This window comes from Dreissena polymorpha, chromosome 8 (assembly GCF_020536995.1).
Source record: "Dreissena polymorpha isolate Duluth1 chromosome 8, UMN_Dpol_1.0, whole genome shotgun sequence".
NCBI lineage: Eukaryota > Metazoa > Mollusca > Bivalvia > Myida > Dreissenidae > Dreissena > Dreissena polymorpha.
In genome coordinates this window covers 69,704,671-69,729,333 of record NC_068362.1, presented here as the reverse complement: position 1 = coordinate 69,729,333, position 24,663 = coordinate 69,704,671, and the positions used below count along the sequence as shown (strand labels likewise).

General features: G+C 34.5%; 5 protein-coding genes across 7 annotated transcripts in view; 3 read left to right on the top strand and 2 right to left on the bottom strand.

Annotated features, from left to right (window-relative positions):
* Positions 1 to 24,663, bottom strand: part of LOC127841266 (zinc finger protein 26-like) — a 231,740-nt gene that overhangs the window by 37,636 nt on the left and 169,441 nt on the right. The gene's annotated exons all lie outside the window — the stretch shown is intronic.
* LOC127841267 (galactocerebrosidase-like) overlaps positions 1 to 24,663 on the top strand; it is a 247,916-nt gene that overhangs the window by 72,095 nt on the left and 151,158 nt on the right. The window lies entirely within an intron of this gene.
* LOC127841268 (galactocerebrosidase-like) overlaps positions 1 to 24,663 on the top strand; it is a 241,069-nt gene that overhangs the window by 65,248 nt on the left and 151,158 nt on the right. The gene's annotated exons all lie outside the window — the stretch shown is intronic.
* The window catches only part of LOC127841280 (calmodulin-like), a 210,953-nt gene that overhangs the window by 110,251 nt on the left and 76,039 nt on the right, over positions 1 to 24,663 (bottom strand). The gene's annotated exons all lie outside the window — the stretch shown is intronic.
* LOC127841278 (PRELI domain-containing protein 1, mitochondrial-like) lies at positions 9,097 to 22,037 on the top strand. 2 transcript variants are annotated; one of them, XM_052369972.1, is made up of 5 exons: positions 9,139 to 9,214; positions 11,058 to 11,237; positions 15,555 to 15,645; positions 17,446 to 17,662; positions 19,571 to 22,037. In XM_052369972.1, the coding sequence occupies exons 2-5, from the start codon at positions 11,150 to 11,152 to the stop codon at positions 19,871 to 19,873; spliced, it is 699 nt and encodes a 232-aa protein (XP_052225932.1). In that variant the 5' UTR covers positions 9,139 to 9,214; positions 11,058 to 11,149; the 3' UTR covers positions 19,874 to 22,037. The 2 variants fall into 2 exon arrangements, with proteins under 2 accessions (XP_052225933.1, XP_052225932.1); XM_052369973.1 differs by lacking the exon at positions 11,058 to 11,237 and having other exon boundaries at positions 9,097 to 9,214.

Genomic DNA, 24,663 nt, shown 5'->3' with positions numbered 1-24,663 from the left:
CCCCGGATTTTCCCGTCCAGGACAATATTCTCAAACTTAGCAATACTGGGTAATACTGTTCCATTTGTGTTCATCAAGTTAGCATCAGTTTTAACAGTTTTTGGTAAATAAATGCTCAAATTACTTATGTTACAAAGAACATGACTTTACTAGCAAGCATGCGCTTTTATTTTATAACTTAACCCATAATTATTAAAATCAAATAATTATATATAAACTTGTCAATTGATATACAATATGGGATTTTCATTATTTTAAATAAGACACGTGTTGACTGTTTGCAATTTTCAACTAAATGTATAAATACAAACAATTACATGTAATCGTTCAATAAATTCTGTCAAGGACTTAACATTCATTCCATGAGTTATTTCATACATTACAGCTCTATAATTTTTATGTTTAAGACTTGTTTGTTAAGCAATGCAAGCCACAGGTGGTTAGCGTGTGGCTATGCTATTAATTAGTGAAAACATCATTTTGAATGATAAATAATCATATTATAACAAAAAATTAACTTTTCTGAAAAAAAATATTTCACTATCAAATATAGTTATATATATATTTGATAGTGAAATATTTTTTTTCAGAAAAGTTAATTTTTCGTTATAATATGATTATTTATCATTCAAAATGATGTTTTCACTAATTAATATCATAGCCACACGCTAACCACCTGTGATGCAAGCTATTATTTCGCTTTTAAGAACAACAGCATATTAATGACGGAGTCACTTGCAATACAGTTAACTGCATTGTCACTTTTCGAATAGAGAAACGAACATTAACTTGCAGTGATTGAATTTCAGTTAAAAAATAGATATTGAATGCGTTAATCAATTTATTTAACCAACAATCAGAGCAACCCTGAGAAAAATATAAGATTTTTCTCACATGTATATATTTATGCTCCCGTTCGAAGAAGAGGGGGTATATTGTTTTGCACATGTCGGTCGGTCGGTCCGTCCGTCTGTCGGTCAGTCCACCAAATGGTTTCCGGGTGATAACTCAAGAACGCTTAGGCCTAGGCTCATGAAACTTCATAGGTAAATTGATCATGACTGGCAGATGACCACTATTGATTTTGAGGTCACTGGGTCAAAGGTCAAGGTCAACGTCAAAGCCACGTTTGGGGGCATATGTCTCCGTACGCGGAACATTTGTTTAATTAACATTGAAAACAATTCGTGCATACATAGTGTGCATGGAAAACAGAGCTAAAAGCACTTTCTAGGAAAACAGGGCTTAAAGCACTTTCTAGGAAAACAGGACTTAAAGCACTTTCTTGGAAAACAGGGCTTAAAGCACTTTATAGGAAAACAGGGCTTAAAGCACTTTATAGGAAAACAGGGCTTTAAGCACTTTATAGGAAAACAGGTCTTAAAGCACTTTATAGGAAAACAGGGCTTAAAGCACTTTTTAAAAAAACTGGGCTTGAAGCACTTTATAGGAAAACAGGGCTTAAATCACTTTATAGGAAAACAGGGCTTAAAGCACTTTATAGGAAAACAGGGCTAAAAGCACTTTATAGGAAAATAGGGCTTAAAGCACTTTATAGGAAAACAGGGCTTCAAGCACTTTATAGGAAAACTGGGCTTAAAGCACTTTCTAGAAAAACAGGGCTTCAAGCACTTTCTAGGAAAACAGGGCTTAAAGCACTTTCTAGGAAAACAGGGCTTAAAGCACTTTCTAGGAAAACAGGGCTTAAACCACTTTCTAGGAAAACAGGGATTTCAGCACTTTCTAGGAAAACAGGGCTTTAAGCACTTTCTAGGAAAACAGGGCTTCAAGCACTTTCTAGGAAAACAGGGCTTAAAGCACTTTATAGGAAAACAGGGCTTAAAGCATTTTCTCAGAAAACAGGGCTTAAAGCACTTTATAGGAAAACAGGGCTTAAAGCACTTTATAGAAAAACAGAGCTTAAAGCCCTTTCTAGGTAAAATGGGCTTAAAGCACTTTATAGGAAAACAGGTCTTAAAGCACTTTATAGGAAGACAGGGCTTAAAGCACTTTATAGGAAAACAGGGCTTTAAGCTCTTTATAGGAAAACAGGGCTTAAAGCACTGAATAGGAAAACAGGTCTTAATGCACTTTCTAGGAAAACAGGGCTTAAAACACTTTGTAGGGAAACAGGTCTTAAAGCACTTTCTAGGAAAACAGGGCTTAAAGCACTTTATAGGAAAACAGGGTAAAGCACTTTATATGAAAACTGGGCTTACAGCACTTTCTAGGAAAACAGGGCTTAACTGGGCTGAAAGCACTTTATAGGAAAACAGGGCTTAAAGCACTTTATAGGAAAACAGGGCTTAAAACACTTTCTAGGAAAACAGGGCTTAAAGCACTTTATAGGAAAACGGGGCTTAAAGCACGTTATAGGAAAACAGGGCTAAAAGCACTTTATAGGAAAACATGGCTTAAAGCACTTTCTAGGAAAACAGGGCTTAAAGCAGTTTATAGGAAAACAGGGCTTAAAGCACTTTATATGAAAACAGGTCTTAAAGCAGTTTATAGGAAAACAGGGCTTAAAGCACTTTCTAGGAAAACAGGGCTTAAAGCATTTCCTATGAAAACAGAGCTTAAAGTACTTTCTAGGAAAACAGGGCTTAAACCACTTTCTAGGAAAACAGGGCTTAAACCACTTTCTAGGAAAACAGGGCTTAAACCACTTTCTAGGAAAACAGGGCTTTTAGCACTTTCTAGGAAAACAGGGCTTTAAGCACTTTCTAGGAAAACGGGGCTTTAAGCACTTTCTAGGAAAACAGGGCTTAAAGCACTTTCTATGAAATAAAACAACACATACGGATTTTAATCAAGGGTCATTGTTCAATAAAGACATACGTAATCTTTGATTTAAATTGGAAATTTGTAACATAAAAGAGCGTTTTGCAACGCGCTAATCACAAGAACTCGTCATTTCTGACACGGCGTAATTAATTCATGGTTTGTAAACGTAAACATTCCTGTTCACGGCGTATTGCGGCTTTTCCCGGAAGTTCTCGTAAATGATAATTGTTTTTTATAAACTGCATCGAGAATCAACTTATTTGTCGGATTGGGTTGGGTATCGTGCATCGGGTCGGGTTTTATCAGGACCGGTCTTGTTAAGATAATATAAATGTATAATGTATAATACGCTATCAGTGATTAAACATATCTTAGATCGGTTTACAATAAAATGTTATGCGAATAAATTAGGCAAAGTTTTAGGTTTTGGGCGTCCTTCAATCGATCGGTTGTAAACCCTACTTCTTTACATTGACCGTTCCAAGAAAGCGAAGTAGGATGCATGTTTTATCAATTAGTGTTTGTTTTTGTCCTTGGTTAAGTGTCTTAATGCATGACAATTCGTCACGTGAATAAAATAAAGGATCTCCAAGTCATGATAAGCACAATGTTCCGATGATGCAACTTGAGTTTCACTTTGTTATTTTTGTCTCGTTCTGATAAAACTGGGCATATTACATGTGCGTAAAGTGTCGTCCCAGATTAGCCTTTGCAGTCCGCACAGGCTAATCAGGGACGACACTTTCCGCCTAAACTTGATTTTCGGTAAGGAGGGACTTCCTTGAAACTCAAAATACCATAAAAGCGGAAAGTGTCGTCCCTGATTAGCCTGTGCGGACTGCACAGGCTAATCTGGGACTACACTTTACGCACATGAATTAAGCCCAGTTTACTCAGAACAAGACACATTTTTTACCAAAAAGACAGTATCAACATTACATTGAAAGTTAATAAACATATGAATAGATTTACTCCATTTTAAATGTTGTTACCAATTTCTTTATCAGGCAAATGTTTCGGACAAATATATCGTTATGATATTTGAAGTCGATGTCATGTAAGTATCGTTACTTGCAAATAACAAATTTACAGCATATATAGCACTGATATTTTCCACTTATATCACTTTGGACAAGTTGTTAAAAAACATGTTTTACCCACACAGTTACCTTAATATTTTAATAGGTTATGCATGTGACCAATATAAACACACACTCAAACTAAGCACATTGGTAAGAACAAAATGTCACATACATGACTCTAAACATTTATCAGTCGAGGTATTTTAAAATATTTGTTTAAGATTTGTAATCACATTCAATTTGTTATTGTTAACAAAATGGTGAACGCAGTTTAGATCGATTGCATGAAAAAGCTTGTACTTAATTTACATTTGTTTTGAAGATATTCATCAGTGAACACTACGATGCATAGCCATGTCAGGCAGTGCATTATATGTATCCTTAAATATTAACGAGTAAGCATTGCGTCTCTATGGGGTGCTATTTTTTATCGTATTAAAAGCCTGTTTAATTGATGTGTGTATTTACTTAACCCATTTATGCCTAGTGGACTCTCCGACCCTTCTAAATTGGATCAATTTATTTCCAAAAGTATGGGTGTCTGGTATACTTATTTCTATATTTAGAATATTTCTTACAGAAATTTCTTTAAGCAAACAGCGCAGACCCAGATGAGGCACCGCATCATGTGGCGTCTCATCTGGGTCTACGCTGTTTGCACTGTCCTTTTTTCAGGACGCTAGGCATAAATGGGTTAATCGTATCAAGCTTCGGTGCGGTTACACTAGTTTACACTTTGTTGTATGTATTGTGTTGTGTTCTGATTATTACCGTAATTACTCTATGTTTTCGGACACTTAAAAATAATAAAGAAAATTCGTATCCGAAAACTAAGATAACAAAAATATAAACAAAATTTTGAGACATAAAAAACGGACGAAAACTCGTGTGTCCGAAAATAAAGAGTCACGAAAAATAATTATTTTTGCTAAAAAAGGGGTTGTCCGAAAACTTAGAGTGTCCGAAAACATAGAGTAATTACGGTATATAAAATTAAAAAATCAATTCTTATTTCTCGCTTAACACATTGCGTTTTATATTTGAATATTGTAACACTATTGAATGTTGATGGACTTGTACTTCAAGTACCATGAAATGTACTTGTTTACAGGCTGGGCTTTGACAATTCCTTGTCTATACTTCTTGAACAACATTTTTCAGAATTTGACTTTCGAGGAATGTCTCTGAATATCTCAAAATCTGTAAACAAAAAACAATCAAAACTTGTTGACGTATTTAAAAATGTTGTTTTTTTTATTTAATTACCACACGATAGCCTTTATAAAATAGTTATTCGTTTACCAAAACACACAGAATCCTTAGTGCAGCTTTAATTTCGATATTTTTTTCAGATATCAGTTCAATTTTCAGTACATTGCCATTCATTCAACATTTAATTGAAAAAGAAAAAAAATGTAAAATTCATTCAACATTTAATTGAAAAAGAAAAAAAAATGTATGAAATAGTGCTTAGCCGTCTGAACATTGCTCATATTCATCAAAGCTTTGATATTATGCATTTTATTTTTTTCATTTATTGTATCATTTTTCTTCGATGCATTTCGATGATTTGGAATACGTACTATATGATGATGAGTTATGAACAAGAATGTGCTCATCAGATACTTGTATTAAATCCATTTCATCGTGCCCCATAAGGTTGGAATTATGTTATTCTGATAAATATTGATCCAATGAGAAATTTAATTGCTGCTAAATTGAATTGCGTATCTCTTGTATTTATATTTTCAGTCTAATTGCAATCTTACGGCGCTAAAGTTTATCCCTAAAATGTTTTGTACATAATGATTATAAGTCTTGTGCGGCATTGTAAAAGCAGTTCGTCGCTTTTTTTTCAACTTAACTTTTTATTCTCAATTTGATTATTTTAGCCAATGTAAGTCACATTGGGTAAGCTTATATTTTTCTATATTTACTTTAATATTCTTGATTGCAACACGATAACCTTTATGTTATGTTTATTTGATTACTAAATCACACAGATTCCATATTTGTATTAAATCGTAACCAAATTGGAACATGCACCATTCAAGTGTTTTTTAACTACAAGTTTTATGTTGTTTTCTGATATCAAATCAATTGTGTATACGTTGCCATTCTTTTTTTTTCAAAAATGAAAATTGAATAAACTTGTGCTAAGCCGTGCAAAATATTGCTCATATTCATCAAAGCTTTTAAATTATGATTTTTTTTATAATGTGTCGTAAAATCTTGTACAGATTTAATTGGATGATCTGGTATGTGTTCTATATGATGGTGAGTTCTGAACACAACGGGGCCTAACCTGATACTTATAGTTCACCCATTTCATCATGCCCTATAATGTTGCTATTATGTTGATTTGATGAATATTGAACAATGAGTAATATAAGTGTAATTATATGAGTCGTGTTGTGAGAAAACTGGAGATAATGCATGTGCGTAAAGTGTGAATTCAGCACAGGCTAATCATGTTAAATCGCGTATTTTTGTATTGATTATTTTAGTTTAATTCCTGTAAGGTTCGTGGTTATCGACACAAGTGTTTTTGTGATTCTTTTGTTGCATAGGCTTTTTAATTGTTTTGCTGTTTTGTCAAGGCAATTCATCACATGCGTTATTTTAGGAACGACTAGAGGAAGGTAACATAATTTGTTTTCTTGACGATGCTTCTGGATTTTAATTATATTTATGTGTTGTATTTAATTTAAAGGGCACCTATATGGCTTTAGTCTAGGCATATTTTGTATTCATATTGTAACATGTTGTTCGATATTTTAGTGCAAATAAACTCTAAAGATAAGTTTATTTATGTTTAGGGATGTCCACAACTTCAGCGACTTTACGATCGCCTTCGACTTCGAGTGGCATTATGGCCTATGGCAGGTTCTGGGAGGATTCAACATTAGCGAAGTTCTGGTGCAAGTCATGGCCAGATAAAGAAGACTGTAGACAAGCAACTCCATCAGCTTCACCTTACAGTACAAGCTCTACATGTCCCTCGTAGTCTCTATCCTTTTGAAAGGCTATGAAACTTGCACGCTTCACGCGGACACAGAATGCAGAGTACATGCCTTTGAAAACAAGTTTCTTCGAAAAACATGGAGCACAAGACCAGCGAGTACGTCCGAAACAAGACAACAGCACTTTGTGGCTCGCAAGAGCCCCTTCTGGCGATCGTTTAACGACAAAGCTGCCTTTCTTTTGACAAGTTACCAGGCGCGATTCTCTGATGAAAGACTGTGCTCCAGAACACGTTTGACGGAGGTCGCCGTCGAGGCCGTAACACAAAATCCGGACGGACCATTTTAAAGAGTGAGCGTCCCTCTCCATGAATCAGCAACTCTCAGCAGCTCACAACAGACCTGACCGGAGGAGGATCTGTGTGTCGTCGTCCTTCATTTGCCCCTAAAGGCCACACCGGTTAAGAGAATGTATATCATGATTATGATGACTGCAAGAAAAGGTCATAAAATATAATAAATTTGAACACAAAAATCACTTGTATGTTCATATAAAGGATTTATTATCATATGTAAATCAATCTTCAACGTGTAACCTTGAAAAACAGATAAGCATTTGCCGCAATACCATTTGATTGCTTGTGACCACACAGTTGACAAGCTTACTTGTTGATTAGTATCAACGTTTACGCAAATATTGTAGTCAACGTTGTTGGTGCAGCCATTCTTTTGTACTTGCCTCCTGCATTGACACAATATGTTATTATATTTTGTTTTTATGAAACACAGCAAACTATTACATAGAAAACTACAGACAATTCCTTCGTTAGTTACAATTGATTTTCTTCGTTGATTTCTGTATTTGTACAGATTTCTATGTGATAAAATCTTTAATCAATATTTGTATGTACATGTTTTATATAATTCGGGTTTATTAATGAGAGTAACACATGGACTTAAAAAAAAGATGTTGTGCTCGCTTTGTACATGCGTACTTGCATTTTTTACGGATCTTGTAGATTTTACGCTAAACCGGTACTCTCGCATAACTTCATAGGCTAACCATACTTTACACACCAACCTCAACGGATTGCAGACGTGATTAAAACAATTTGATCGTGACTTCTACGGATTTGATGAATAAAGTTAATAAGTGCTACATCGGCTTTTAAAATAATCATTATGTTCCATGGACATCGATCCCCCCCCCCCCCCCCCCCCCATCAAAAAAATACAGCATCTTACACGGCTGTTAACCAATCGCAAAAAGTAAAAAAAGGGGGTTTCCCCATGGCAAAAAGTAACATTTTCCCAAAAATTGTGACCAAAATTAACCAAAATATATGCCAAACTTTTCAAATAAACTCATTAATTGGTTAATTAAGTGTGTTTTTTTACAGCAATTATATCACTTTATAATATAAAATTTTGAAATCAATTAAACATGCACTTATCAACAATTGCTATACTGTTTATAATCATATTAATAATGTTTGATTTTTCCAAAGCTCATGGTCTATCGCGCTCTTTTCCCCAATCAAAAAGGCACAGGCTGTAAACTATATGTGGAAAACAACACTGATGTATGAGGCCGACGCAAACAATTACATTAGTGTATGTGAATAGAAGACGATTTATTGTGATGGCAGGTCCGATGGTCACGCTGAATAAATAATTCTGGAAATATGCATGGTCGTTTATTACGACATTTTTTTAAATAAATATTTTCCTAGTTACAGATGTAACTGCATTAATAATAAGATGCCTACATATACATATACAAAACGACATGCAATGTTTAGTTTCAGGATACTAACTTTGGTCACTTCATCCACAGACAAAAAGGTAAACCGCTGTGGTGTTTATCACGGTTAGCTTTTCGTGGGTTTACTACAACAACAATTATAACTCTCAACGACACTAAATACGATACTCACATAAACATCGACTGGAATCCTCGTCAGGATGGCACCAAACGTCCTCGTCGTCTTCGAGGGAAACTCGTCGGCTTCACTCTTCTGCTCGCCGGCTACACTCGTCGGCTCGTCGGGTACACGTCACGGAATGGCACTGATACCTTCTGGGAATGGCTCTCCAGAGAAACACGTATTATAACACAGTCACATGCTCACAATTCCTCCTGGCAATACTCACCTAGGGAAACACATCTACTCACATCAACCGCCCGTTCACGAAGAGAGCGTAAAAGGTCGTGCTCTTAGTAAGCTCTCTTCTTATTGGCCGCTGGTTCCCAATCATGAGGCATGTGCATGTTTTGTGAGCTGGGCACCGGCACTACACCGTTGTGGCTCACACCGATTTGACGCTCTGCCTCGACTTAAGATTGGAACACCTCGGTCGCTTTAGATGCGGAAAGTAAAGAGGGTACGTTTTACCGTAAAATTCTTTATTAATGCACTAACAAGTTCCATTAATCATTTTTTAAGTATGTGTTGAGTCTTAATAAAGAAGGCTGCCAAGGGGTAAAGTGATGCAATAACGATGGATGTGTCAATATCGATAAAGTAATGTTGAGGCGTCCCTAGAATGTTCGTACCAGGGTCCTAATGTCACGGACAGTCGATTGTTGTTTAACTTATAAAGCTTAGGTCTGCGATTCTCAATTAAACGCATACACCATAAAATAAGTTATTCAACCATTATAACTTGAAAGAAAAATTATATTCTATTGAAATTTCCAACAAAAATGATTTGTTTACAATGCGACTTTCATGGCACACTGATTAAGCAAATACCGGATGGCATTTGGTCTATATGGGATAACATGTGTAAAGTGCAAGGTATTTTCTCAAGACAGCTACAAATTGGTCATTATATAGTATATCTTACCCAATGGTGGACATTTTAGTGTTGAAATATATATATATTGGGTCATAATCATCACGGAGATTATACTGAAATATTAACTTGAATGTACTGGAAGGGTGCTGGAGGTTTCGGTAAATGACAAGTTCGGTAAATTGATTTAAATAGTAAAAGCCGTGGAGGTTTCGGTAAATTGATTTTATAGAGGAGGTATACCTACAACGAGGTGTTAATGACACCTATTATCGGCTTACAATAACATTAGGGGCATTTATTTGCAAACTGTGGATTAATTTTGAGTTGAGTAATTAATGCTATGCCTAAGGTAAAGAATTAAGGGAAATGAATGAGCTACCTTTAAAAAACGAATTATGTTAGGAAATTTTTTGTTAATTTTACGATTTAAATAACGCAATACTGTTGTTTTTTTTTAATTGGTGCTTTTATTTAAATAACATAATAGTAACGTAATAGTAATAAGAAGTAATGATTTATGGTGGAATCAATGTAAGCTCTTCAATTAAGTTTAATGCTATTTTAAAAAGTTTCTTGTAAAATATGATTTAATAAAATTGATTTCATGTTGAATTTTATATTTATTTATATGTTTTATTATTTCTTTCTGGTTGAGAAAAACACAAGAAAAAACAACATATAAAATTTAATACGTGTACGTAATTAATAAAAAGTAATATAATGATACGCGTTATGTTTTATAATTATGTTAAGTGCGCGTGCCATTGAACGTTGAGCTAAGCGAAGAGATACACATAATTGAAAACTGATAAAAATGACATTAAACACAACGCCAGCAGAATGAATACACTGTGTAATAGCAAGCTGCTGTGATGATCATTATCTTATCAACTTAATACACAGGCACCTGGCTTCTGTACTGGAACAATGGGTTTTACGGCCAAAATAACTAATATCATTTTTTGCCTAAACAAATGGGTTCAATAAAAAAATAATAACTGATTTACTTTGTAATCCGTTTTATTTACCATATATTATGAATAAGCAACAAGTAAAACATGGATACAATATATATATATTTGAATATTTCATGTCATTTAAAAAAAATGAGGGAGTAATCACATATTAATAAGATAAATTTTTGACACACTACAATATTAATACGACACATTATTATCATTCAGATTTTCCGCATGCTGATTTAATTTAATTACATTTCTAATACAAATGTGTATGTATACATATGTTTGTACTTAATAACATGATTATGTCATTTTTATCAGTTTTTAATAACAGTATTATGAAACAAATGCTTACTACCGATATTGTATACTATGAAAGTATAATATTAATATACGAATAATATCCAATGTGAAACTGTGAATTGTTTCTTACTTATAAATTAATAATGCTAATTGTATTATAGTTACCTTCCAAGTCGTTGTTCGTGCGCACCTCCTCTTAAACACGCACCAATTGAGGGGTCGCCATACACTGCCGTGGATCCATGTACGGGAAATGTACTCGCATACCCGCAGTACGGGACCCCCGACTCCTTCAGCAACCTCCATCAGCCTGTTGAATGCCGGTTCAATTTGTTCAACTGGTAGATAAGGAAGGGGCATAATCTTCCTAAAGAACTCGAACTTGTCACCGTGTTGCTGATACGCGATACTCAGTCCCTCTGTGGTGATCTTCCTGTATATCCGCTGTGTAAAGTGGAAGACAAATGAAATATAAAATCAAGTCCGTACATCAAAATTAATCCACAGTTTGCAAATAAATACCCCTAATGTTATTGTAAGCCGATAATAGGTGTCATTAACACCTCGTTGTAGGTATACCTCCTCTATAAAACTAATTTACCGAAACCTCCACGGCTTTTACTATATAAATCAATTTACCGAACTTGTCATTTACCGAAACCTCCATAACCCTACTGGAACATTCTAAAAATAAATAAATGAAAAAAATGTAAATGCATAAAACAACGTTAATAGATTAGCAAATACAAAAGTACAATGCTGTCCAGTAATCTTGCGCAGTTAAGGGTCAATTGGTTTGAAAACATGTTCTTGTATAAATTGATGACAATATAATATCTTATTTTAATATGAAAATAAGAATTTCATGTGCTTATTAACACACAAATATGTCATTAATTCAGTGAGGAACTGTCTGATTTGATTTCAAAACAAACATGACTCACCTCATTTTCAAACTGTCAGTGAGTCCCGTAATCTTGCGCACTTGGTGTAATGACTTCATTTAGGCAAAATTGTAGACATATGGTGTCCAAGTAGTGCCAAAAAACATTCCAAAAAATTATTTTAAAAAATAACTTTGTAAAACCATTCAAATTTAATGAGGATTTCTAGTGCAGTTTTGGTGATGATGGTGGTGGCATTCTGTTGACTGTAGCAAAAGAAACAATAAAAATATAAAATGATTGATTTCTAGCATGAAAAAAATGTTAATGCATAGCAGTTTTAAGTTTACCCTGGATCATACTTCCATAGTTTACAGAAAATATCAAAACTAGGCCATTGCGCATGCGGACATCATACCAAATGTGGTTTGACAGAATGGCGGGAAATGATAACAATGTCGTCTGATAGGATATACAAATGTATTTTCAATGGCCCAATACATAACTGATCGGTATTATGCAGTGGAATGCTAAATTACACGTTGGATTTATGAATTTTTAATTTAAAGTATGAAAAACGCTAAAGACCGCAGGGAATCTGTGATTCATTTAGAATTTATCGTAAGTATGTCAGTGTTTACGAAACATGTACAATCTATAAAGATGATGCAACCGGTGTTAAAATGTAATAATCCCATATTTGTTTTGCATGGAATATGTACATTTTAAATCTGTAATTCTTAAAAATGTGAAATTCCATATTTCATCACTAAATAACACCATTTGACGTCGCTACTGCGGAGTGCGCAAGATTACCGGACGCGCAAGATTACTGGACTTACCTGTATATGTAACAATTCTTGACACAATACTCAACAAAAATGTTTACTCAATAAATAATCTTTATTGTCAGTTGAAATAAGAGGTTTTGGGGATTCCAATAAAGACGTCACGTTTGCTCATGCTCAAATTTTAGCCGTCAAAACTGCGGCCATTTTGCTTTTGTTTGCATTTGATGAACTTCATCGTGATAAGGTTTCCATAACAATCTCTACTTGACACATATTCGCAACCCTTTTTATGTCCCCCACTATAGTAGTTGGGGACATATTGTTTTTGTCCTGTCTGTTGGTCTGTTGGTTGATTGGTCTGTTGGTTGGTTTGCGCCAACTTTAACATTTGCAATAACTTTTGCAATATTGAAGATAGCAACTTGATATTTGGCATGCATATGTATCTCATAGAGCTGCACATTTTGAGTGGTGAAAGGTCAAGGTCATCCTTCAAGGTCAAAGGTCAAATATATGGGTCAAAATCGCTCATTTAATGTACACTTTTGCAGTATTTCAATATTCAAGATAGCAACTTGATATTTGACATGCATGTGTATCTCATGGAGCTGCACATTTTGAGTGGTGAAATGTCAAGGTCAGAGGTCAAAATTATGTGGACAAAATCGCTCATTTTATGATTACTTTTGCAATATTGAAGATAGCAACTTGATATTTGGCATGCATGTGTATCTCATGGAGCTGCACATTTTGAGTGGTGAAAGGTCAAGGTCATCCTTCAAGGTCAGAGGTCAAATATATGTGGCCCAAATCGCTTATTTTATGAATACTTTTGCAATATTGAAGATAGCAACTTGATATTTGGCATGCATGTGTATCTCATGGAGCTGCTCATTTTGAGTGGTGAAAGGTCAAGGTCATCCTTCAAGGTCAAATATATGGGTCAAAATTGTTCATGTAATGTCACTTCTGCAATATTGAAGCTAGCAATTTTATATTTGAAATGCATGTGTATCTCATGGAGCTGCACATTTTGAGTGGTGAAGGGTCAAGGTCATCCTTCAAGGTCAAAAGTCATATAGGGGGACATTGTGTTTCACAAACACATCTTGTTAAAAACAACAAAATACTCAAAAATTGAAATTCTATCAGAAAAAAATGAATTCAATGAACGAACACTAATAAGGACGAAAAACAAAGAACAAATAGATTGATTTTATTTAATCAACAAATAAAAACTGAGCTGAACCTATATGTCTGTAAAAACTAACCTTGTTACAGATTAACTTAATCCTCTTGATACATGTTATTGTTTTTATTTAATTGTTTACACCAATTTTGACACTCTTTGTTTCAGCATTTTAACCCAGTCTTTAATTGCCCCATTGTTCATTACAAACCGATTATCTTGATATGATCGAATACTGTCCAGACAATTACTAAGAAAACAAAGTGTCATAAACCCAGGCACCTGTATGGGGTAGGTCATTAAACACAATTTATGATACCTTCATGTCATTTCTTGGCATATTGAGCAGTCATTTAAACCAAATACTTAACAGTCGAAATGGTTTAACAGGAACTATAAAAGTGTATATAAATTAGCCAGTTTAAACATAGCAATAAAGTGTTAAAATACTATAAATTAAAAATATTGTACAAATTTACTGCTACACAAATTACGTATTTAACAGGTACCTGCAAATGTAAACTTCGCTATAACTTGTAAAGATCGTGCGTTACTGCACGGAGCGTATATTGACCCACATCTCATCTAGAATCCGTGGTTACTGTGTTCAAAACATCATCATGGAAACAAGAAATCACGTTTGATCATTTAGTGATATAAAATACTTGCGTAAAATAAATTAATGTATAGATTTATGGTATCATAAAATGCTAGATTTGTATCGCTCATATTAACTAGTAAAGAGTTTTACATGTACATGCAAAGACAGTTTAATTAGCAAAATATGCAGGTGTTTTTTTAGGATTTTTCCATTTGAATGCAAATATTTTCATTCCATGTAAACAAAACGAAAATTCATTCAATGTAAAAGTAAATTAAACCTACATTTAAAGATTGTAATGTTTTGCGCTGTTTTAGGGCTTTGTTTTATAACTGATTCAATGCACCTCTTACACTAATTTTTGATCGCTGATAAAAAATAACACTACCGCATCCACACCACTTATAATTATAATCAAATTATCATGTTTTATTATTTTTGAAATATCATTTATTTAAGTCTAACTTTAAGAAAGAATACGGGTATTTATAGTTTTGTTTTGTGAAATTGTCAGTATTTAGTCTTACGACGACCTTAACTCTGATACAATGTAAATGGCCGTTATTGAGAATATGACGGCCAATCTATTTTTAGTAACGGAAAACCCCTGTTGTGACTTCACGCCAAAACTTATATGCTAACAGAGTTTTATTTTACAACAATTACTTACTGTTAATCTAATAATATTTGATTTGTTTTCGTTAGAATATATCTGACTAAAATTTGATTTAATCAAAATGCAAAACTGTCACAGCAAATAATGCAATATTTGTTTAGTTAAGAGCATTGCATTATGTTCATTGAGCAAAATGTTATACATCAGCAACCTTGTTGTATTTAACAGCCCATGTACATGTAAACTTATAAAAAACTGGCTAATCAGGGACGACACTTCGCTTAAACTAGATTTTCTGTAAAAAGGGTCTTCCTTTAAACGAAAACTACCATTAAAGCGGAAAGTGTTGTCCCTGATTAGCCTGTGCGGACTGCACAGGCTAATCTGGGACGACACCTTATGCACATGCATTATGCCCAGTTTTCTCAGAACAAGCCTCATTTGATTGCAAGAAGACAGTTTTTGAAGAGTTTGGTCAGGTACATGAAAACTTTCTTAAATTAAGATTTAAAAAAAATGTTTCTTTTGTTTTAGTCATAAGCTGGTTCTTACACTTGTTAAATTTGGTTTATTTCAGAGATGAAGTACTTTGTAGTGCAAGATGTGTTCCAGTATACCTGGGAACAAGTGGTCTGTGGATTCTGGAAGCGCTACCCGAATCCAAACAGGTCTCCCAGTTGTTGTTGTTCAAGCTTGTTCATTCATGTTGTCTGTAACCGCAAAATAAACTTGAAGATACAGCAAGTTATAGCATCCTGCTTTCATGGGGAGCTTTTGTGGTCAGTCTGTGCCCAGTGTCATATGATGTGACCCCTGCCATGTAAACTTTAAGCTTATTACCACTCTAGAGGCCATATTATTTTACAGGGTTCCCAGCCAACCTGGAAATCAGGGAAAACCTGGAAAAAGACTCACTTTTTCCAGTCCGGGAATAGTCAGGGAATTTGGGAAAAGTTCATGAAATCAGGGAAAAATCAGGGAATTTTGTTTGGTCAGACTTTCCTGACTTGTGTCGAGAAGTCCATACGATTAAAACAGCAAATAGATTCTTCTGCATGCCTATGATGGCTTTGTAGTATACATGTAGCTTAGTTATGTTTGCAACTGCTATTTATCACATGCTATACCCTATTTCCCATGTAATACAACCATAACGTATATTTTTATATTACACATGTGTAATACAACATTTTTAAAGCGTTTTCATTGGCTTAGTTTTCGTTCATTGACCAATCGCAATTTGTTATTTTGCTGCAATGCGTCAAATGAGGTCACGAAATGTAAACATCATTAGGGATTTATTATTATGTTTGCGTAAATATTTATTTAATTTGCTCATTTGCTCATCCTATATTTATTGAGGGTGTCTAAAACAAGAAATAGGTCGAAATAATGCTCCTGGAATTTTTATTTTCCATCAGGGAAAAATCAGGGAATTTTGTTCATACAAAAAGCTGGGAACCCTGTTTTAATTGAATCTTTATGAAAGTTGGTCAGAATCTTAATCTTGAAAATATCTATGCTGAATTGCAATCTGGGTTATGTGCGTCAGAAAATGAGTTCACCACGCCACAGCTTAGAATAATCATTTTTCCACCAAGAAGCCACATTTAAATGCTACACTGCAGTAAAAAGCATGTTATATACCCCATTTAAAATTATGTTATCATCTAAAACATTATTTAAATAACTTATTAAATAATCCCTTTTTTTGCGAGAAAAAAAATGTTTGCAACTCACCCAACGTCATCTTACAATGTTGCGCTTGCAATCTTTTGCGATCTTTGTCTAGTAAACTAAATGTGCGTAATGCAAATAACAGGAAGAATATAACGGGTATGATAAGGAAAGATTATCTAACAGCATAGTAAACAATCCTTTTATATATTTATACTAATAAACAACTAGCTTAGTCACATTGGAAATGTTCAATATGGTATGTCATCTGTGTACTAGTACAAATATATCACTATACTGTAAACAATGCTGTGTTGTAACTTTTAATATTAATCATTGGGGTATTACTGGGTTCATCATGGTTGTCTGTGCGTCAGCCTTTCTGTCTTTAAGTTTGTATTTTCATTGACAGACATTTATCCTGAGAAATTCTACACTTCTAAATGTACAGCATTGAAACTTGCTTGGATTCTTACTTATTATGATTGTGTGCATGTGCGTTTCGCATCATCCTAAGATAAAAATTACAAAAGTTGTGCCCCTTGTACACCTTATCAGTAGTAGCTGCTTTATTATTGTTCCTATACACTTTTTCTCTGAAACCACAAGGATCAAAGGTTTAATATTTGATATGTAAAATTGCATTGTGATCTTTACAAGCTTCTTGCGGCTAGGCTCAAAATTTGCAAATTCCTTGGGTCTAATTTGTCTTTGTTACAATTTGCTACAGATTGCTAAATGCAGCAATGTGAGGTATTTGTAACTTCTTTGACAAGCTCTTGATGTTTCAGTCGTCACATAATGTCAGAGGACGTGTTGGATCGTAAACTGGTTGGGAACAAATTAATTACAAAGAGACTTATTACCAAAAAAGGCAGCATTCCAAAGTGGGGTGAGAAATTCATCAAAGGATGTAGCAAGGCGTATGTGGTAGAAGAATCTATTGTTGACATGGCGAATAGCACATTTACAACATACACAAGAAATGTGAACTTAAAAGACATCTCGGTACGTACCTTGCGTGGTTCGCTTTTGTTTATATGTAGGCAACCCATGCAAAAAGATGTCAGACCTCGGACAATTCTGATAAAAGAATTTGATGTCCAGTATCGTTTCTGAAACGGTTGGTCTTTTTGTCGAACAAAACAATAGATATGTTAAACTTTGATTTGGTTGGAAATTCAAATGAAAACGAAACTTCCAATCTGTTAAAAATATAGACTAGTATAGGTTTATTTTTTTTGTTTGATAGATTGTTTTAGGATAAAATAGAAAGGTTCATTACAAACCAGTTATGCCAAAATGCTATATGTGCTGGTGAAAAAACTCTGCTATTCTCAGAACCATTCAATACTGTATTGTGTTACGTGATGTAAGCAATTAAAACACAACAGTTTTTCATGGGTTGAAATGAAGTTTACTGGTTCAAGTCCTTGTTATAGCAAACTAAAGCTGGAAATGCTGCAAACTTCCACTTTTCATTGACCTAAATTGTCAACATATAATGCGAAAGTAAGCATATAAAATGGCTGTAAATTTTAATGAGTACTTTCGGGTTTAATATTGCTGTTTATATATACTTACACAAAAAATACATATCTTGCTTCATTTTATTGAATTTTTTTTAAAAAAAGAACACATGAATATTTAGTTATTTATCCTTAAACTGTAATTTGCTTAAAAATGTGAACATGATTATGATACAAATAACCTGACAAAAGCTATTTTCTCTGGTCTGCATAAAAGAAAGAGGTCCGGTAAAATCTGGTTAAGTCAAGTAAAATAAAAAAAGATACTGGACCTCATTTACTGTAAAATTTTCTTTCACAAGGGTTGATATAATGGGTTTATATCAAGAAACATGTAAATATGATGTGATATTGATTGTAGCATGTAAATATTGACAGAGGCGGTTTTGAGTAGGACAAATTTTTCACACATGTGTTGGACACGTGGTCAAGTCACTAAAACACTATCAATATGTCATAAAACAACATTTTTCATCACTTCGACAAAAAAATTATGATACATATATATTATATATGAGATTTTTTTTAGGTTTAAGTGATGATGTTGTTTTATGACATATTGATAGTGTTTTAGTGACTTGGCCATGCGCCCAACACCTGTGATTTTTCATCCAATCTTGGTGAGACCTTACCAAACACTAGAAGAATTCTGAAATTCTTTTGCAAGGACTCTTAAGTGCTGATTCTACCATTGGATTAGAGAATGTATTAATTAGCCTTTTGTTTCCATGAAATTGAACTAAAAGAAATATTTTTGTCCCCTACCGATGAAACAGGAGGGGACTTATGGTTTGCTCTCTGTGTGTCAGTTTGTCTGTCAGTCTGTCACACTTTTCTTGATCCTGCGATAACTTTGAAAGTTCTTCATATTTTTTCATGAAACTTGAAACATGGACAGATGGCAATATGGAGATTTTGCACATCAATTCATTTTGTTCCTACGTCAAAAATTGTGGTTGCTATGGCAACAAATAAAAAATGACAATGGTCGAGTTTCACCGATAGGGGACAATATTGTTTGGCAATCTCTTGTTAGCTCGGCTGTTTTCGGAGAAAACCCGAGGTATTGTCATAGCCAGCTCGTTGTGTCCGCCGTACGTGTCAAGGTTTGTAAAGGTTTTTAACATTGGCTCTTAAATCAAAGTCCTTCCACCTACAACTTTGAAACTTAATATGTAGATGCACCTTGATGAGTTCTACATGCCACACCCATTTTTGGGTCACAATGTCAGGTCAAGGTCACTGTGACCTCTAAAAAAAAAAATATTCTGACAAGCTTTCGCAGCCGAGCGTGGCACCCGTTATGCTCTTGTTTTAATTAGCTCTCATAAGGGTCTTATACTACATTTATAGTACCAATAATTGATAATAGATTTTCTTATTTCAGACAGTAGACGAGAAGTGTGTTTACACAGCCGACAGACTCCACACCACTCTAACACGCCAGGGGTGGGTAGCATCCTTCCGTCGTTTCTCCGCAAACATGATTGAACAATTCACTTTCCACAAATTTAAGAGCTCTACAGCAAAGTCGGCAGAAGGTTTTAAGCTAGTCCTCGGAAAATTGTACCACCATGAAACTGAGCACCCTTCCAGAGCTGAAAAGTTGAAGAATTCTGCAAAAATTGCTAAAGACATCGCTAAAAGCAAAGTATTCCACACTTCCACATGTGATGGCAATGCACGATAAAATACTAAGTGTGTGGAAGAAAAATTAGGGCAGCTTTGAACTTGGTATTGCATTACTATGTTTCAAGTGATTGGAAACTATGTTACTTTTGTTTGACAGTATTACTCATCAGTTTGGTCAATTTTGTGTGACTAATAAATACTGTGTCTGCATAATCAAGATGACAGTTATTAGGTAATATATACACATTTTATTCAGAGTTTAATAAATGGATTAATTTTCCTGTACTAAATGATTGAAAATGACACTACCAGGGGTGATAAAAAAAGTGTATGAAAAGGTTCCAGTATTCCTTTATTATCCCCGCCGAAAAAAAATTCGGAGGGGATATAGTAATTGGTCCTGTCCGTCTGTCCGTCGGGCTAAAACTTTGTCCGGAGCATAACTCCAAATCTATTCAATGGATTTACTTGAAACTTGAAATATAAACAGATGGCAACTAGGAGAAGTGCAGTGACCAAGAACCACAACTCTATCTACCTTAGTTTTTTAATAATCTCCCCTTTTATATAATTTTAAAGTAAATTTTGTCTGGAGCATTACTCTAAATCTACTGAAGGGATTTACTTGAAACTTGAAATATAAACAGATGGCAACTAGGAGAAGTGCAGTGACCAAGAACCATAACTCTATCTAGCTTAGTTTTTTAATTATCTCCCCTTTTATATAATTTTAAAGTAAATTTTTTTCCAGAGCATAACTCTAAATCTACTGAAGGGATTTACTTGAAACTTGAAATATAAACAGATGGCAAGTAGGTTAAGTGCAGTGACTAAGAACCATAGCTCTACCTTAATTTTTTAATTATCTCCCCTTTTATATAACTTTAAAGTAAATTTTGTCCGGAGCATAACTCTAAATCTACGAAAGGGATTTACTTGAAACTTGAAATATAAACATATGGCAACTAGGAGAAGTGCAGTGGCCAAGAACCATAACTCCCCTTTTATATAATTTTTAAGTAAATTTTTGTCCAGAGCATCACTCTAAATCTACTGAAGGGATTTACTTAAAACTTCAAACTTAAACAGGTGGCAAGTAGGAGAAGTGCAGTGACTAAGAACCATAACTATCTACCTTAGTGTTTGAATTATATCCCTTTATTTAATTGCAAAGTAATTTTTTGTCTGGAGCATAATGAATTATCTCCCTTTATTTGTTTTTACAAATATTATTCTACTCTCTAAAACAAATGTTGTCATACAAGCAAACACATTTCGGCGGGGATTTGGCAATACTGTGACAAGCTCTTGTTAAACTTAGTACAAATGTGCTATGATGACATGTAACTATGATATGGGCATAATGGCCCATTATATATTCTACATGTATTTGAATACAATGAAACGATTTAGTTCAAATGTTTGTGAAATAATTATTTTCTCTATAGCAAACTCATCTTCCAAAATGCAATTGTATTAATAAAATTTGCTTAATACATTTTGCATGTGGCTCACCCATTTTACACAATACCTTAACAAATTTAACTTGTAAATTCTTCCAATCCTTAGGTGTGTAATTTTATTTACAAATATTGACAACATTTTTCTCTTAACTCATTTTTAGCTCAGCTGTTTTCGGAGAAAACTCGAGGTATTGTCATAGCCAGCTTGTCAGGTCATGTCTGTCGTCGTGTCCGCGTCGTGCTAAAACCTTAACATTTTGTTTAGGTTTTGAACATTGGAGCCTCTAAAATCAAAGTGCTTCCACCTACAACTTTGAAACTTCATATGTAGCTGCACCTTGATGAGTTCTACACGCCACACCCATATTTGTGTCACTAGGTCAAAGGTTACTGTGACCTAAAAAAAAACAACATACTGACAAGCTTTCATTTCTTCAAAAAAAAATAAAAATTGGATCATCAAAATGATGATTATGCCTGTCATAAATTAGTCAGTCGATCCACAAACTGTAGAGTTTTAACAAGTTTTGCATACTTATGGATCCAGCATTGTAGATAGTATGTTGTGTTTAACTTAGTTCTTTTAGACTAATTCAATGTTAAACTCATGTAGGTTGCCAAAGGTGTTAAGTTAATGTCACCTAAAAAAAAAAAACACACATTAAGCCAGATAGTGTATGACCTTACTATAGTACCTGTGCTCATGCTAATTGATGTGTGTTTTGATGAAAAATTTAAAATAAACCTGTTACAAATCAATCTGTTTTTGTTTTAAGCTCACCTGAGCACAACATTCTCATGGTGAGCTTTTGTGATTGCCTTTTGTCCTTCGTCCGTTGTGCGGCGTCAATATTTGCCTTGTTAACTCTCTAGAGGGCTCATTTATTGTCCAATCTTCATGAAATTGGGTCAGTAGATTGGTCTCAATGATATTTTGGATGAGTTAAAAAATGGTTACGTTTGCTTAAAAAACATGGCTGCCAAGGGGCGGGCATTTTTCCTTATATGGCTATAGTAAAATCTTAACACTCTAGAGGCTACATTTATTGTCCAATCTTCATGAAACTTGGTCAGAAGATTCATCCCAAAAATATCTTGGACGAGTCTGAAAATGATGCCGGTTGGTAGAAAAACATGGCCGCCAGGGGGCAGGGCATTTTTCCTTATATGGCTATAGTAAAACCTTGTTAACACTCTAGAGGCCACATTTATTTTCCGATCTTCATTAAACTTGCTCAGAAGATTTGTCATAATGATATCTTGGATGAGTTCAAAAATGGTAACCTTTGCTTGAAAAACATGGCCACCAAGGGGCGGGCATTTTTCCTAATATGACTATATAAGGCTATAGTAAAATCTTGTTAACACTCTATAGGCCACATTTATTGTTCAATCTTCATGAAACTTGGTCAAAAGATTCATCCCCATAATATCTTGGACGAGTCTGAAAATGATGCCGGTTGGTTGAAAAACATGGCCACCAGGGGGCGGGGCATTTTTCCTTGTATGGCTATAGTAAAACCTTGTTAACACTCTAGAGGCCACATTTATTTTCCGATCTTCATGAAACTTGGTCAGAAGATTTGTCTTATTGATATCTTAGATGAGTTTGAAAATGGTTACGTTTGCTTGAAAAACATGGCTGCCAAGGGGCGGGGCATTTTTCCTTATTTGGCTATAGTAAAATCTTGTTAACACTCTGGAGGCCACATTTATAGTCCAATCTTCATGAAACTCAGTCAGAAGATTTATCCCAATAATATCTTGGATGAGTTCAAAAATGACGCCGGTTGGTTGAAAAACATGGCCACCAAGGGGCTGGGGCATTTTTCCTTATATGGCTATAGTAAAACCTTGCTAACACTCTAGAGGTCACATTTATTTTCCGATCATCATGAAACTTGGTCAGAAGATTTGTCCCAATGATATCTTGGATGAGTTCGAAAATGGTTTTGGTTGCTTTAAAAACATGTCCAAAAGGGGTGGGGCATTTTTCCTTATATGGCTTTAGTAAAACCTTGTTAGCACTCTAGAGGCCACATTTATTATCCAATCTTCATGAAATTTGGTCAGAAGATTGGTCTCAATGATATCTTGGATGATTTTGAAAATAATGATGTTTGCTTGAAAAACATGGCTTCCAAGGGGCGGGGCATTTTTCCTTGTATGGCTATAGTAAAACCTTGTTAACACTCTAGAGGCCACATTTATTTTCCGATCTTCATGAAACTTGGTCAGAAGATTTGTCTTATTGATATCTTAGATGAGTTTGAAAATGGTTACGTTTGCTTGAAAAACATGGCTGCCAAGGGGCGGGGCATTTTTCCTTATTTGGCTATAGTAAAATCTTGTTAACACTCTGGAGGCCACATTTATAGTCCAATCTTCATGAAACTCAGTCAGAAGATTTATCCCAATAATATCTTGGATGAGTTCAAAAATGACGCCGGTTGGTTGAAAAACATGGCCACCAAGGGGCTGGGGCATTTTTCCTTATATGGCTATAGTAAAACCTTGCTAACACTCTATAGAGGTCACATTTATTTTCCGATCATCATGAAACTTGGTCAGAAGATTTGTCCCAATGATATCTTGGATGAGTTCGAAAATGGTTTTGGTTGCTTTAAAAACATGTCCAAAAGGGGTGGGGCATTTTTCCTTATATGGCTTTAGTAAAACCTTGTTAGCACTCTAGAGGCCACATTTATTATCCAATCTTCATGAAATTTGGTCAGAAGATTGGTCTCAATGATATCTTGGATGATTTTGAAAATAATGATGTTTGCTTGAAAAACATGGCTTCCAAGGGGCGGGGCATTTTTCCTTATATGGCTATAGTAAAACCTTGTTAACACTCTAGAAGTCACATTTATTTTCCGATCTTCATGAAACTTGGTCAGAAGATTTGTCCCTATAATATCTTGTTATCTCAGGTGAGCGACTTTGGGCCTTTCAGGCCCTCTTGTTTAAGAATGTCTTTTTTAGAGGTATTTTTCTCAGAAAATCAATGGGCCTAGCTCAGATTTTAAGGTCAAGGGTTACTTGGCTACTCTTAATTTATATCTTTGTACTTTCAGTATATTTTGTGATAAAACCCATCTGATGAACTTTGTCTAATATATTTCGATAAGTTTGCACAAGTATTTGTACGTATTTTCCCGCGTAAATACAAGGACATTTAATGCCGGGTTTCATTTAATTTTGCAAAATACAAGTAAAATTCAAATTTTACGTGATTAAAAAAAATCATCACCATGCACATAATAAGCACAATTTAACACAATTCTTATTACTTTGAAAACCAATTTTCAATTTAAGCATTAAATAAAATTCTTTAAAATGCAGTCATTGACAAAAACAACTGTTTAACTGATTTCACAGAGTG

Excerpts from the sequence above, each read along its gene's own strand:
- LOC127841278 (XM_052369972.1), top strand. The coding sequence starts at position 11,150 with ATGTACTCGCATACCCGCAGTACGGGACCCCCGACTCCTTCAGCAACC. Across the intron at positions 11,238-15,554 it reads CGGTTCAATTTGTTCAACTG|AGATGAAGTACTTTGTAGTG; the intron begins GTAGATAAGGAA and ends GGTTTATTTCAG. Across the intron at positions 15,646-17,445 it reads CGCTACCCGAATCCAAACAG|TCGTCACATAATGTCAGAGG; the intron begins GTCTCCCAGTTG and ends TTGATGTTTCAG.